The following is a 14949-nucleotide window of genomic DNA, read 5'->3' on the forward strand; positions in this document are numbered from 1 at the left end:
AGAAAGTGGTGGATGAGGATTTCCTGCTTACAGTCTATATAATGCAGTGGGATCACTGCTGGTCTTCAGCGGGAGGCAAGAGGCCCAAAAACTCTGCTCCGAAATGAGCATTTGACTAAGTGATGATTGCAGAACTAATATGGATCTTTCCTTTCTTGCTGCCAAAATGCAGAGGGAGTCTTGGGCGCTAAACTAGTTAATGTAAGCTTGCATGATTGAACGTTGTTCCAAGAATTGCTTTGCTTCGTATTACGCTATTGTTTGAAAACAGAGCACTTTATGTGATTCGTGTTCAGAATATACTGCACTGTACGCATCTTAAGGTTTGGCAATGGGTTGCAAAATCTAGCACGCAAAACTCAAATGTGTCGTATCATAAGGTTAAATCCTACTAATTCAATGCATAGAACCTGTAATTAATCAGTGCCAACATTTTCCAGCAATGGCATAAATCACATTCTCAGGTCCCATAAGTTTTATTACCAAAAACAAGTCCAGCCACTGAACCAACAAGGAACAAGTGAGTCCCTAAAATGACGACAAAAAAACATCAGAGAGAGAGAGAGAATAAGGGGTTGCAAGCTGACCGGATTCAAAGAGCTTTGAGAATATCCTCAGCCCCGCTGAACGTAAACGCTCCGCCTTCCTCCAAATTCAAGAGCTTGACGATCCCATCTTCGGCTAAGAGCGCGTACCTTCTGGACCTCACACCCAACCCCACAGGCTTATCGCTCAAATCTAGTTCGCACCCAATAGCCTTGGTGAAATCCCCATTCCCATCGGACAGCAGGAGCACCTCGTCGTTGATCTTGAGGTCCTCTTTCCAGGCCTTCATGACGAATGCATCGTTGACCGAGATACAGGCGATGGTGTCTACGCCTTTGGCCTTGAGCTCTTGGGACTTCTCAACGAAGCCGGGAAGGTGCTTCTGGGAGCAGGTGGGGGTGAAGGCGCCGGGGACGGCGAAGAGGATGGCCTTCTTGTTCTTGGTAAGGTCGGAAATGGTGGTGGTCTGGAGCTCACCGGAGGCGTCAAAGTAGGACAGTGTGGCGTCGGGAAGCCTTTCGCCGACCGCGATAGAGGCGGAAATTGTGGATTTGGTGGTGGTGGAGAACTTGAGGGGTTTAGGGTGGTGATGGAGTTTGAGTGGGAGCGAAGTGAAAGATGGTTTGGAGGCGAGGGTTTTGGCGGTGGGGAAGAGAGAGGTATTGGTGGAAAGGGCGAGGGTGTTAGGGGAGGAGACGAGGAGTCTTGAGACGGAGAGAGAGGCGGCCATTGTTTTGTCTGTGTATGTGAGTTTGCTTGTGTTGTGATTGCGTTTGTATTAGAATTTAGAATACGCCAAGACGGAGAGAGAGAGAGAGAGAGAGAGAGAGAGAGAAGGGGGGTTTTGTTTGTTTGTTTGGTTGGCAGTTTGGGTTTGGGCGGAGGGAACAATGAGGGGCTGAGATTTGGGGAGTGATATTTCGAGGGTATTTTATTTTGTTTTATTCAAGGGCTGTTAGGCTTTTTGGGTCCAAAGTGGCAGACTGGCAGTGGAGTGGGAGTCGGGAATGTTAGATGAGATATTTTGGTTGGAAAGGCGTAAAGACACTTTGCCCAACAGACCATGGTTACTTACCACCATCACTTACCAGTCTGTACCTTTAAGAATTTCACTATTTAGTTTTAAATTGTTAATAGCCCAACCCAATCTACTTTGATATCAATATATTTTAAGGATCCATTAAGAAGGAAAGAAAAGGGAGTGGGCTTGAAGCCTTGTAGTTGAACAAATTCTTTTCATGAGCCGACCAAAGTTCTTTATGAACAAATTGGACTGTTTGCAGCCCAATAAGTACTCAGAAAAAAGAAGTGTTGTAGGATGACTACATTACCCATAATTTTTATTGCGTATTTGTATTTGTTAATGCAAATGGCATCTTTTTTAATGAAGGGTGGATTCATGCAATTGACTTATATTATGGTGACAGCATTTCTTACACGTACATGTTCAATCGAAGAAAAATAGAGAGTTCATAATGCCGTCCCATGCGCAGGGTCCAAACGTCATGCTTGCAATAATGTTTTTGTTTAAGGCATGCGATGAAACTATGACGACATTTTAGGCTTATTCAACATGTATTAATCTTGTTTAAGTATAGAACAATATAAAACGCCAGAAAAAAGAAAAAAAATATTCCTTATTTATGACGTACTTGATATTCTTATTTAGAAGCTCCAAATATTGCAGCAACTAATGAGATCCGTGACGTCTTATAACATAGACATTTTAGCAACTGCAAAATGTTGCTGTCATATGACAGTCAACTGTTAGCAGGTCTGAAGAGGTGCTCAAAAACCAATATATAACAATTAAAGTTAATTGAAAATGAAGGGTTGCACAAATGGAATATGCTGATTCTTTCTTTGTGGTCCTGTCCTCACATTAAGATCATACGGTCTTATGGCTTTCAAAATTGCAAATGTCAAGTCCTATCATCCGTTCTAGCTCTGTTGAAATGAAATTACAGATTGTAAGGAGAGTGGATTTCTCCGATGCTGTCTTGTCGTGGACTATTATGTTTCAACTTAAAACCAAATCATTAACAAATGCAAAATGCTTGGTACTCACGTCAACACTAAATAATATACGCATCTGTGTACACATCAAAACTCTTAACAAATAATAAATATACCACATTAAGAAATTTCCCTTCATTGTTTTGTCTTCGTTCCTGCTTGACTTCCTTTTTTTCATTTTCTTTTAATAATCGCGTGTGATATCTGAGAGTCCAGGAAAGTCAGTATTTAGTTAAGTACACCAATTATTTACTTATTCACGTGTTTCGGAGTTGGCTAATCGTCTAACATCTTGTTTGGATTCGAAACATTCCATTTTAATTTATTTTATCGTTATAATTTTTTTAAATTTTTATATAAAATATAATATATTTTTTATTTTATTTTATTAATATGATTAATTATATTTTAAAAAAATTTAACAAAATCAATCACATCAATATAATATATAAAATATATATAAAAATAACTATATATAATATTATTTAAATAATATTTTATTTAATTTTTATTTTTTTATCTACAATCATCTCATCCTATTTCTAGATTTAATTTGACTTTATAAAATTTTCATCTTTCTTAATTTTTTTAAATTTTAAAATAATAATAATATTTTACCTTAAAACATTTCCGTTTACCGAACCCAAGCTAATCCAAACCTAATTAATCGTACGGCTTCGATCGACCCATTCTGCTCTACAAATAAGTCAAACCAGCATCGTGGATTCACCAACTCCCTCAGCTAAGAATCACCGCCACTCTAGCTTCTCTCACTATCTCTCTCTCTCTCTCTCTCTCTCTCGGCTCACACACTCTCTCAGTCGCACAGATCTCAGCTATGGCCACCATCCAGCTCGTCAAGGCACGACAGATCTTCGACAGCCGTGGCAACCCGACCGTCGAGGTTTCATTCTCCTTGGATCATATCTCTCCGATATTCACTTTTGATAGTATTTTTATTAGGTTTTCGACTCCGTTTCCAATTCTCTGTTAACTTTCATGCAAATGAAACGTTTCCTTTGGTTATTATAAGATTGAGTGCTTTTCTTTTACTAATTAATTGATCCATGCTTCATATCCATTTATGTGACTTATTTTTGGATTTTCCAAGCTCCTTTCGTGATTTTTGAGGTATACGCGAGGTTCGAATGCGTTTTTAATATTTGTGCTTATCACTGTAGGTTGAAGTGACATGTTCACATGGCATTTTTGCTAGAGCCGCTGTTCCAAGTGGTGCATCCACTGGTATGTTTTTTTGTTCTCATACCGACACTGTTGATTGATCTTGGATGTTGCTGAGATGTTCGGAAAGTAGTTTAGGATCTGACGGCTTGTGTTATTGGTCAAAATTTTCCGACAACTTTTTGGTGGAAAAATAATGACTTTCCCGTTAATTGCATCTTTTTGATTCCCTTTTTAGGAGTTTACGAGGCCCTTGAACTAAGGGATGGAGGTTCAGACTACCTTGGAAAAGGGGTGTTGAAGGTGAGTTCCGATTTACCGCTTGGTGGGTTGACATATATATATATATTTCTATATTTTCTCATATACTGGTCCTCTGTATGTGTAGGCTGTTGAGAATGTCAACAAGATCATCGGCCCTGCCTTGATTGGAAAGGTTGGTTGGATCTCGTTCTTTCCCTGAATTTCACCCCTCTTGTTTGTTTTGTCAATCTGGTTGACTGCATATTAACAGCCGTATTCAATTAATTCTTTGGACAGGACCCAACTGAGCAGGTTGCTATCGATAACTTCATGGTTCAACAACTTGATGGAACTGTTAATGAGTGGGGTTGGTGCAAACAGAAGGTACAATACCAGATTGCTTTTGTAATTACTTCATAGTGTGAATCATATGAATCTAATGCCCCGTGTGGTGTTTTAGCTTGGAGCAAATGCCATACTTGCGGTGTCTCTTGCAGTCTGCAAAGCTGGGGCTATTGCTAAGAAAATACCTCTTTACCAGGTATATCTAAGTCTGTTGTTTAACCATGTATAGCTCTTGCATGCTTCTTTAACCACTTGTTATGGGTATATTAAGGTTTCGTACTTTCTACACCTCCATAATCTCCAAATTTGGCTCTTAAGTAATGTTCAGTGATATATATGCTGTTAATCAGCAGATAATCTTCTATGGTTTTTTTTTTTGGCTTAGCTTGAAGCCGAATTTGATCATTGTATTACTGCCTCTTCTGGATGCAGCATATCGCAAACCTCGCTGGCAACAAGAAGTTGGTGTTGCCTGTTCCTGCTTTCAATGTGATTAATGGTGGATCACATGCAGGAAACAAGCTTGCAATGCAGGCATGTTTCTTGAAATATTTTCCTGTTATATTGTAACAATGTTCATTGATTATGAGTTTCTGATCAATTTGCGTCTACAGGAGTTCATGATTCTTCCTGTAGGTGCTTCTTCTTTCAAGGAGGCAATGAAGATGGGTGTGGAAGTATATCACAATTTAAAGGTTGGTTATATTTATTTATTTTTTTTTTGGGGGGGGGGGGGGGGAGGGGATTGCATTTGCGTTTCTTTGGTTAATCACTCAGGAATCATGTAATGAGTCTCTTGTTATTCCAATTATTTTTTGTAATAAAAAGTGTTCTATCTGAATCACCTAAGTGAACTGATCCATATGGTCTTCTTGTTTCGTAATATTATAGTTTTTAATTGAACCGTTCCTTATACATGGAATGATTACCTTACATGCTCGCAAGGATTATAGCTGTTGCATACATAAAATCTGTCTTGTTAGTGGTCATACATAATTTCAAAATTCACTTCTACTCTCTCGTACTGACTATTTTGTCTTTTGCTTTTCAGGCTGTAATTAAGAAGAAATATGGTCAGGATGCGACAAATGTTGGTGATGAAGGTGGCTTCGCTCCTAATATTCAGGTGAACTTCATTGTTTGATAGACAGTCTGGGCATTTAATCATGTTGCTTGTTTAATTTTCATGGTTCTAGCTTTTTCACATTATTTTCTCTGCAAATCCAGGAAAACAAGGAGGGTCTTGAATTGCTCAAAATAGCCATTGCTAAAGCTGGTTACACAAGCCAAGTTAGTTTTTCTTTCTTTTTCGTTACAGTTGTTTTGAGGCTTCAATATATCAAGAGATTATAGCTTATTGACAATTTCCATGATTATATTAGGTTGTCATCGGTATGGATGTTGCTGCATCTGAATTTTATGGACAAGATAAAACATATGACCTGAACTTTAAGGAAGAGGTGAGTGGGTGTCATTCTCTAGGTGATTGCAATGTTTGAAATTTGGACTAAATCTGGTTATCAGTACATTTGAATCAGATTCAGAGCCAGACTCATTAGAGTCTAGAGACTTTAAATATTTGAGCAATGAGGTTTGAGAACTGAGTCTGTTAATAATATTTGGAGCTTTCTAGCTCGTGGACTTGTTTAAGCATAAATTCCTACATCCCATAGTTTACTTTTATATTTAGCTTATTACTGTATCCTGGATTTTTCAACACTTACTCCATGTTACCTGACTCTGTTTGCTTGACTTAGTAGGAAAAGGGCCATTAGGTTAAACTCCTGTAGGCTATATACAAATTGATCAATAATGGTTGGGTCTTACCTTTATCTGCTTTGATCAAATGCCTTTGTGGTTAAAAATCTATATACTAATTCTTATGTTTAACTGCACAGAACAATGATGGTTCACAAAAGATCTCAGGTGATGCTCTAATAAATCTGTACAAGTCATTTGTGTCTGAGTACCCTATTGTATCAATTGAAGATCCATTTGACCAAGATGACTGGGAACACTACTCAAAGCTAACTGCTGAAATTGGAGAGAAAGTGCAAATTGTTGGTGATGATCTTTTGGTCACCAATCCCAAGGTTAGTATGGTCTACTGATTTCCTAAAACCTTTTTTTTCTTCTTTTAAACTTATTTTGTAATGGTATAAGTGAACAAACTGCAAGGACCTTTTGGTTACCAATCCCTAGGTTAGTAATTATATTATGATATTACTAACTGGTGTAACTCTGAAATGAAAAACGCCTTTAATGCATGCAGAGGGTTGAGAAGGCAATCAAAGAAAAATCTTGCAATGCCCTTCTTCTCAAGGTGCCTTTTGAATCTCTCTCTCTCTCTCTCTCTCTCTCTCTCTCTCTCTCTCTCTCCAGTGGGATCATTGGGGTTTTTTTACGACCATTAACATATCTATGGATCACTCCCTAATGTGGTTTGGGAACAGGTCAATCAAATTGGATCTGTAACTGAGAGTATTGAAGCTGTAAAAATGTCCAAGCGAGCTGGTTGGGGAGTGATGGCTAGCCACCGCAGGTATGAAGTCGACCATGAATGTTGCAGAAGATAGTGTTATCCAATTGTCGTCATTGTATCCATTGAAGCAGTGACGAGCATACATTTTTTTTTTTATTTTTGGGTTTTTGGCGCCCCGGGGGGGGGGGGGGGGGAGAGCATGTTTAATGTGACACGAAAATATCTAGAGTTTACATAAAATTTAATAAACTAGCTTACACATTAGAATGAAAAATGACATTCTAAAAGATCACTTGATAGATTTTATGAATCAAATAAATTCTAGATATTTCATTATAAAAACAAAGAGTTATGCTATATACAACCATTGTTGCGTACTTCTTGCGCATTCTATTGATCTGATTGGACAAAACAGTTATTTTATATTAAAAATAAAGTGATACGTCAATCACATTAATTGAGTGTGTAAGGAGTACACAAAAGTGACTGCACATAGAGTTTTTACAAAAACAATAATGGATAAATATTATTTCATGATACATTATCGTAAAAAATCTGAAACATATAATAAAGACATTTTTAGAATTTTATTTCTGTGTATAGTGCAAATTATCGAGATCTAATTTTATATATAGTTATGTTTTTATGATTTTTAAATCTTAATGTATCACACATTAGAAAATTTGGCTCACTCTCAGAAAAATTGCTGGTTCCGCCACTGCATTGAAGTGGTAGTTACTAATATAGTTTACTCTATCCGATTGCAGTGGTGAGACTGAGGATACATTCATTGCTGATCTCTCTGTGGGTCTGGCCACGGTAATTATGTGCTCTGAGTTCTAATTCTGAGTACCTTGTATTGTTAAGAGTCTTGATTTGGCTCTCTATATAAGGATTTTCTTATGATATATATATATATATATATTTTTGACCAGGGTCAAATTAAGACAGGAGCCCCGTGCAGGTCAGAGCGTCTGGCAAAATATAACCAGGTTAGCATGCTGGGTTTGCACTACCAGTACTTTTTGCTTCTGATGTCACAATATTATACCATGTTTATATAATTTTCTGTAGAACTTGAACAAAATGTCTTGGGATGGTTCTTACGTTTCTATTTTATTGTGTTCTGTAGCTCTTGCGTATTGAAGAGGAGCTTGGTTCGGAAGCTGTCTATGCTGGAGCAAACTTCCGGAAGCCTGTTGAACCCTATTAGAATTTTCAGGGTGTTGGACGAGAAATTGGTGTTTACAACTTTACATGGGACTTGAGAGCAAATGGGAGTTCCCAATGCAGCGAATAAGTTTATACGTAGAATGGCTGTTTAGTCATATGAAACTTGTGACCTTTTTCTTAATAATTTTCACGGCTGTTTTGTTACGAGAGCCTGAAACAAATGCTGTACTGAGAAATCTACTTAAGTTGAAGCGTGTTTAATCATAACTAGATTTGGGTTTGCTTTGTTTGTTGGCCTCTTGTTAACTTTTTGGAAGTGTTTCGATATCCTATTAGCTTTCACTTCCTTGAGAGCTACTCTCCCAAACATGAAATGAAACATGCTCGAAACGTCATGGAAATCAGCTCACCTGGTGAATGCATCTGCAATCTGCATATTCTGTTGGCCTCAGAAAAAGCTTCGGCCATCTAAATTCCAAAGACAGATATGTTGTGAAATTTGTGATATTGATTGCACTTAATGAGACAAAGGATTTCTTTTGTCTGATTGCAATAACACTTAACACGGCACTATTGATTATAAGTGACAATTAACAGGCTCATTGAGTTGAATTATACATTATCTCGAGTAGGGGTGTGCATCCGAACCCATCCACCTTTACCATGACTACCAATATTTCTACCCTCGTATCAGCTAACTTGTTGATGCGCCATTGTCACCTCCTAACACTTGGAAGGGCAATTTTTGTTGCTTTGATCCATGTAGAGGTTGGGTTAGAGTACAAAGGTACACCATTTGACTAAGACCAATTAAGCTGCAAAGGGGGGGGGGGGGAGTGGAAAATTAGCTGAAGCTTTCACGATCTGTTCTGTTGTTTTACGTGAGTAATGTCAAAGTTGTCATTCATTCAAGTAAACCATGTACAATACATAAAAAATCGTAACAATTAAGAAAAACTCTATTCGGAGGAGAAAAAGAGAAGTATAGAATCTTTTCTAATTAGTTAATTGCAGGCTGTGGGGTTCGAACCCACGCGCACTTATGTGCAGCAGATCTTAAGTCTGCCCCCTTAACCTCTCGGGCAAACCTGCGGTTGTTGTCATTCTTGCCCATTTTATAATTAAACGTTAAAATAGTAAGTACAGTGTTTTTTCCTAAAAGGCTTGAGCGTTGGTTAATTATATAAAACCCTAGATCGATCGATCGACTAGAATTGACTCGTTGAGGGAAACGGGGAGAGACTATTAGAGAGAGACGAAAGCAGAATTGAAGAGTTCTTTTGGTTTTGGTATTTCTTTGTTTCAAGTCGGAAGAAAATCAATCAGAGCAGGGAGGATGGCGGAACACTTGGCTTCGATATTCGGGACTGAGAAGGACAGGGTGAATTGCCCCTTCTACTTCAAGATCGGGGCTTGCAGGCACGGCGACCGGTGCTCCAGGCTCCACACCAAGCCAACCATCAGCCCTACCCTCTGCCTCTCCAACATGTACCAGCGCCCCGACATGCTCACCAACCCTGCCCCACAGGCTCAGCCCAACCCCAACCTCGACCCCGCTCACATCCAAGAGCACTTCGATGATTTTTACCAGGACCTGTTTGACGAGCTCTCCAAGTACGGCCACATCGAGAGCTTGAACATCTGCGACAATTTGGCCGATCACATGGTCTCTCTCTGTCTCTCCCCCTCTGTATCTGTCTGTCTGTCTGTCTATCTTTTGGAAAATAAAATAAATTAATTTTAATTAAAAAACGTGTGTTTGTGGGCAGGTGGGCAATGTGTACGTTCAGTTTAGAGAGGAAGAAGACGCCGCCAACGCACTTCGGAATTTGACCGGAAGGTTTTACTCAGGTTTTTATTTATGCCCTAGGGTTTTCCTTTTCCTTTTCTGTTTAGTGTACGCAGACACGGATGATAGATTACTCAGTAGCGTGTAACATGGATGATGTATTAACTAATTGATGCTCGAATTACCTCACCTCGTTCACGATTCATGACTGGTGGACTGGTTTTGGAAATTCTTTTCGTCCTTCAAAATTTTCTTTTTGGACATTGTTATTTGTTCCTGTGGACGATAATTAATTAGAGATCTAATTATTAAAACGCTCGTTGTGTCTACTTTTTGTCAGTTTTTTTGTAAGTACTTTTTGTTAGTTTTTAAAACTTTTGATATCTGAAATTCCTCAACTACATGGGAGGAATTCCATGCTAAGAAGTTTGGCTGCAACTGTAAGTTATAGTTTGGCTCTAAAATGATTGAACGCGAGAACACACCACAGGGGAATCAGAGGGTTGAAAAAGAAAAGAAAAGAAAAAGGAAGCTGGAAATGCATACTTCTGATATATAGATATGAGTAATCGCTTATAAAAATTAAGTGGCTTAATTTTCTTGATTGGCCGTGGCTTTTGATGGCCTACAGAATGTCGGTGGTGGATCTAGGCCAATTCCCAAGTCCTCAAATTACGTGATCTACAGAAGTTTTTTCCTGCCCTCAAAATCTTTCAGTTATGTAATCTATAGAATGCCTTTTCAGCACTTGTTCTGGTTCACTTACTGGAAGATTGAGTTGTCTCATGGGATCTTCACCACTGTTCCTTAACTATTTCCCGCTCTTTACTTGGTTTTACTGTCATAATAATACTAGTACTATTATAAGTAGAAATATTCTGTTATTTTAATTTCGTAAAAATAGTATTTTGACAGTTTTGTTACTATCCAATGTACTAGGGCGCCCCATTATTGTGGACTTCTCTCCGGTCACAGATTTTCGTGAAGCTACATGTAGACAGTACGAGGAAAATGTTTGCAATCGTGGGGGCTACTGCAACTTCATGCATCTGAAGAAAATTAGCAAGTGAGTTTTTTTTGTTATAAAAAGAAGTATGTTGGTCTCTATACCTAGAAATTATTTCTTGTTGATTTGGTTGCTTATGTTTTTTTATTTATTTTTTTATTTTTTTAAATGTAAATTTTAGGGATCTGAGGAGGAAATTGTTTGGGAGAAACAGACGACGGCGTAGCCGCAGTCGAAGCAGGAGTCGCAGTCCTGCTAGGTACCGTGGTTATGAGGAACATCCTCGTGGCGGTCGTGGTTTTGGTAGAGGTGGCGGTCGTGGTTATGGTAGAAGAGACGAAGACAGAGATTTCCGCTACCATGATAGGGGGGGCAGGAGGCCTAGAAGCCGCAGTCCTGGACGTAGAGGGGAACGGAGTGGAAGCCCTGGGGGAAGGAGGAATAGGAGTCCGGTCAGGGAAAGTAGTGCTGAAAGAAGAGCTAAGATTGAGCAGTGGAATAGGGAAAGGGAACAGGTGGACTCTGGTCCGAAGAACAATGAAGGAAGAATTGACGATGACAGGAATGGCTTTGCACAGAACAGTGATGAGTATAATGACCCTGAGCAGCAGCAGCGTGGCCAATACGATTATTAGCCAAATTGGGCGTTTCTGGTTTGTTCCAGTTCTCTTTTTAAAGATTGATCAGAATTTTTGTTTCTTGGACATAGAATATTGTTTTATCTTATACAGCCTATTTAGAAAATGTAGCTTACTACCCATTTCCACTGTGCAGGCGGAGTACAGGTTCTCTGTCATGTGTTATTGAAAGTAGAATTCTGTTTCTTTTAAAGTTTTTCTCCCCCTTCTATACAAAAAACCAAAAAGAATCAAATAGGTGATAAAATATAGAATTATGATTTTGGTGCTGCAATGCGTTTGTTATGCTTTAAATTTCACTTCCAATCTTAATCAGGTAATTGCATTCGGTTTCTTCAGTTGAATGCTACTTTTATGCATGTTTTATGTGATTACAAAGTGATTTCCCCTCTAGCTTCCAAATCTTTTTACCCCTTGAATTCATTAGCTTCCCACCAGTGTTTTTTTTTTTTTTTTAAATGCTAAAGGGAATACATATGTTGCTAAGTAGGTTCTCTTCAAGATGGCCTCTGTTAAAAAAAAAGGATATAGTTCCTGGAGCAAAATGGAAAGCACTTTTCAAAGAATTATTGTTATTTTTTCCTGGTGTTAAGCCGTTACATGCGGGAAAATTTTATAAGGATTCTTTTTTTATTTCAGTGTGAAACTCTTCAAACAGACATTTATAAGGTTTTGAATTTTTGTCCACCCAAATGTACTCCTATGAAAATTTGCAATCTTACCACTTTACGAGTTTTGCAGGTTCAGGTGTTCCTGCTTCCCAGGACCGTGCCTCAGTTTTCTCAGGCTTACCATGATATTTGTATACAGGTTGGCTATTGTCTCGGGAGGATGTTTGCAGGACGTAAAGTATGTGATGTGGAAGCATTGCTGACTCTCTTGGAGCTTCTTACGAGAGAAGGCATGTTTTGTCAAGATTTCTATCTTTTGGAGAACAGACTTTTAAGTTATGTAGGACTTGGAAACAGCAATGGTTTAAATTTAATGGGAGGTCATTTGGCATAATGATTAGTTTTCTGACTATATATCGTGTATCTCTTCCAGTGATATTCTGTTGTTGACAAGAACTAAGAAGTATTGTTTTGTCAGGGAGATTTTCTTTGTTAAATTATCTTTACGTCCAGTATTATTAATTATATATTGCTTTAGAGGATGATGTATGGCTGGGGATAACCAAAGCTCCCAAACAGAGCCACCGTTTGGTGGTAGTAGATGGCTTGAAATCTGAAAGATAGACAGAAAGCTCTTATGTGGATGATTAATGATACATCTACATATCTTTTTTACAACTAGCCATCGGTGAATTCGGAAGTCATGAACGGAAATACAGCCTTCCCCGCTCGTAAGTTCTAGCGATGAGGAATCAATAATCAATCACCTTATTCTACTGCATATACTTTCAGCTTGCCGGTGTGCAGAGAATATAATAAAGTATTTATATTATATAATTTGAATTTTATAAATTAAATTATAGATAGTGAGTTATATATATTATCAATAGAATAACTCTTTTGGCAACAAGTAATGATACAATTTAAGAATGACCCGACCGAGAGGCGCTAAAGGAATACCAGGTCACTGCTGCTCTTCAGTCTACCACGCAGCTCCAGAAAACCAAACAGCCATTTGAATTTTGAAGTATACCAAAGCTCACAGTCTGCCTCATAGCACTCGGCATCAAGTAGGCGCAAAGTGGTGGTGTTTCAGTGCTATTCCCTTTGAAGAAAATCAACAAACACAGAACATGGATCTGGATTTTCTTCCCCACGCTCTAATTCCCTCATGGACCTCGTCACCTCAGTGAGTAACCCTTACTTTGAATCAACCGCCACAAGTTCGTAACATACCATATCTAATCCATTGATTATCTAATCGTTTTCTTATACGCTTGGGGCTTCAGGTCGCTATAGCTTCATTCTTTACGTACTTGGCCATCTTTGGATCTGTAGTAACTACTACCTAGAAAAGCTGTTCCCGGTGTGATTTTACAGAACGGCGCCCGTGATCACTATTGTTGCAATGGTCTGTGCTTACATACATATGCGTTTCCATCGGTGTATCTAATTTTTCTTGTGTCAAGATTCTGAGGTTCAGCGTGCCTGTTTATGAGTCTTTTTGCTATCCTTTTCGTCCCCGATCAAGGTTTGCTTTTGCTTATTGAGCTGGTTGGACTTCTTGCAATTGGTGCAAAAAAGAATTACATGTCACCCACTGTATGTGTTCATCGCTTTCAATTGGTTATTCGTTTTTTTTTTTCACCAAGTATCACTTCCAATTTCTTCACATCTGTCTTAGGACTAGAAGCATTTGACTAAGCTCTAGCTTCCCATGACGGGAAGAGAATATGTGGTTTTGTACCAGAAATAACTGTAGAGTTCTAAATCAAATTAAATTATTGCATAAAAAGAAAAGAAAAGAAAAGAAAATGCTCTCCACTGATGTGGTCCTGTTCTGATTTGTGAATTGTAGATGCCCAAAACCCTGCTGAAAAATCCAGTAGTGCATTATATGCATATTAGGCGTATCCCACTTCCAAATAACAATTAGGTTGTCAAGCAGTCGTCTACATTTTGTTTGCCATAAACTTCTATGGATATCTTGGTTGCTCGGATATACTAGGACCAATTCATAAGAAACCACTACTAATGCGTCATAGCGTCCAGTTTTGAATGCTTTGCAGGAATTTTTTTTGTTTGGTTTTCTTCTTCCCAAAGTTAAACATAAATTGAGATTACACTTTTTAACTTACTGTGCATGTGGATATAAACATGATAACAATGTTTGCCGGTGATATCATGCAGAGGGCATGAGCTGCTATCTGCAACTTTTGTGCTCAGTTTCTTTGCAAGTTAAAATTGAGAATTATTATTTTTTCCTATTCAGAGGCTGAATTTTTTTGAAACACTCATTGCAGCTCAGAGTGTTCAGCTGTGATAAACTTATATTACAGTTGTTGAATAGTACTTCTTCGATCTTCTAATGTCTATTTGTTCACACATGGAAGAGTCTTCATAGTTCATCTATATGGCCATGGGATCCTCAAATCCGTACAGACTATTGCTTTAGTTATATTTACCTCACCAGGTCAAAGATATACCTGTTATTTTGATATCAAGAGACACCAATGGGGGGAAAACCCTTTGCCCCTTGAATCTACATGTTGATTGAAAAAATAGCAGATAATGACAAATATAGTTTTACTCATTGAAGGTTACCAGCACTCATAAGTTCTGTTGTGGTCGTCATACACAGTAATTCAGAAACTCATCAGATGACCAGATGATTTTTTGAAGAATTGGGGTCCCTTGGGGTGCGGTGGGGGGTTGGGAGAGGGGTTTGGTCTTTATCTCATTCAGTCAATGGAAGTCCATCCCTTTATTGTTTTGATAAGTAATAATCTTTATTGAATAGAAAGAAACTAGGTAATGCCCAAGTACACAGGAAGTATACAAAGTGAGACACCTAATTACATTCTAGTAAGCTTGAAAGAAGATAAAAACTCATTAACATTCCCTCCCTTCAAAACAAT

The 14949-nt window shown here is 38.4% G+C and overlaps 3 protein-coding genes and 1 non-coding gene across 6 annotated transcripts; 2 read left to right on the top strand and 2 right to left on the bottom strand.

Annotated features, from left to right (window-relative positions):
- Nucleotides 1–416: 416 nt before the first annotated feature.
- On the bottom strand, nucleotides 417–1407 carry LOC122280157 (peroxiredoxin-2E-2, chloroplastic-like). The gene has a single exon (XM_043091160.1). The coding sequence runs from the start codon at nucleotides 1274–1276 to the stop codon at nucleotides 593–595; it is 684 nt and encodes a 227-aa protein (XP_042947094.1). The 5' UTR covers nucleotides 1277–1407; the 3' UTR covers nucleotides 417–592.
- Nucleotides 1408–3275: 1868 nt separating this feature from the next.
- LOC122279402 (enolase 1) lies at nucleotides 3276–8276 on the top strand. Its single transcript, XM_043090044.1, has 17 exons — nucleotides 3276–3466; nucleotides 3744–3807; nucleotides 3983–4047; nucleotides 4133–4180; nucleotides 4285–4371; nucleotides 4448–4528; nucleotides 4765–4866; nucleotides 4947–5027; nucleotides 5384–5458; nucleotides 5560–5622; nucleotides 5715–5792; nucleotides 6231–6425; nucleotides 6605–6655; nucleotides 6786–6874; nucleotides 7582–7633; nucleotides 7750–7806; nucleotides 7947–8276. The coding sequence occupies exons 1-17, from the start codon at nucleotides 3401–3403 to the stop codon at nucleotides 8025–8027; spliced, it is 1335 nt and encodes a 444-aa protein (XP_042945978.1). The 5' UTR covers nucleotides 3276–3400; the 3' UTR covers nucleotides 8028–8276.
- A 720-nt stretch (nucleotides 8277–8996) lies between these two features.
- TRNAL-UAA lies at nucleotides 8997–9079 on the bottom strand. Its single transcript has one exon. It is a non-coding gene; the product is annotated as a tRNA-Leu (tRNA).
- Nucleotides 9080–9181: 102 nt separating this feature from the next.
- Nucleotides 9182–12528, top strand: LOC122279403 (splicing factor U2af small subunit B-like). 3 transcript variants are annotated; one of them, XM_043090046.1, is made up of 5 exons: nucleotides 9182–9653; nucleotides 9757–9838; nucleotides 10716–10842; nucleotides 10964–11435; nucleotides 12162–12528. In XM_043090046.1, the coding sequence occupies exons 1-4, from the start codon at nucleotides 9324–9326 to the stop codon at nucleotides 11415–11417; spliced, it is 993 nt and encodes a 330-aa protein (XP_042945980.1). In that variant the 5' UTR covers nucleotides 9182–9323; the 3' UTR covers nucleotides 11418–11435; nucleotides 12162–12528. The 3 variants fall into 3 exon arrangements, with proteins under 3 accessions (XP_042945980.1, XP_042945981.1, XP_042945979.1); XM_043090047.1 differs by lacking the exon at nucleotides 12162–12528 and adding an exon at nucleotides 11557–11980; XM_043090045.1 differs by having other exon boundaries at nucleotides 9183–9653; nucleotides 12231–12528.
- The last annotated feature ends 2421 nt before the right edge of the window (nucleotides 12529–14949 follow it).

This window comes from Carya illinoinensis, chromosome 10, assembly GCF_018687715.1.
Source record: "Carya illinoinensis cultivar Pawnee chromosome 10, C.illinoinensisPawnee_v1, whole genome shotgun sequence".
NCBI classification, from domain to species: domain Eukaryota; kingdom Viridiplantae; phylum Streptophyta; class Magnoliopsida; order Fagales; family Juglandaceae; genus Carya; species Carya illinoinensis.

Excerpts from the sequence above, each read along its gene's own strand:
- LOC122280157 (XM_043091160.1), bottom strand. The coding sequence starts at position 1,276 with ATGGCCGCCTCTCTCTCCGTCTCAAGACTCCTCGTCTCCTCCCCTAAC.
- LOC122279402 (XM_043090044.1), top strand. The coding sequence starts at position 3,401 with ATGGCCACCATCCAGCTCGTCAAGGCACGACAGATCTTCGACAGCCGT. Across the intron at positions 4,181-4,284 it reads GCCCTGCCTTGATTGGAAAG|GACCCAACTGAGCAGGTTGC; the intron begins GTTGGTTGGATC and ends TTCTTTGGACAG. Across the intron at positions 4,867-4,946 it reads GAAACAAGCTTGCAATGCAG|GAGTTCATGATTCTTCCTGT; the intron begins GCATGTTTCTTG and ends TTGCGTCTACAG.
- LOC122279403 (XM_043090046.1), top strand. The coding sequence starts at position 9,324 with ATGGCGGAACACTTGGCTTCGATATTCGGGACTGAGAAGGACAGGGTG. Across the intron at positions 9,654-9,756 it reads ACAATTTGGCCGATCACATG|GTGGGCAATGTGTACGTTCA; the intron begins GTCTCTCTCTGT and ends GTTTGTGGGCAG. Across the intron at positions 10,843-10,963 it reads CATCTGAAGAAAATTAGCAA|GGATCTGAGGAGGAAATTGT; the intron begins GTGAGTTTTTTT and ends TGTAAATTTTAG.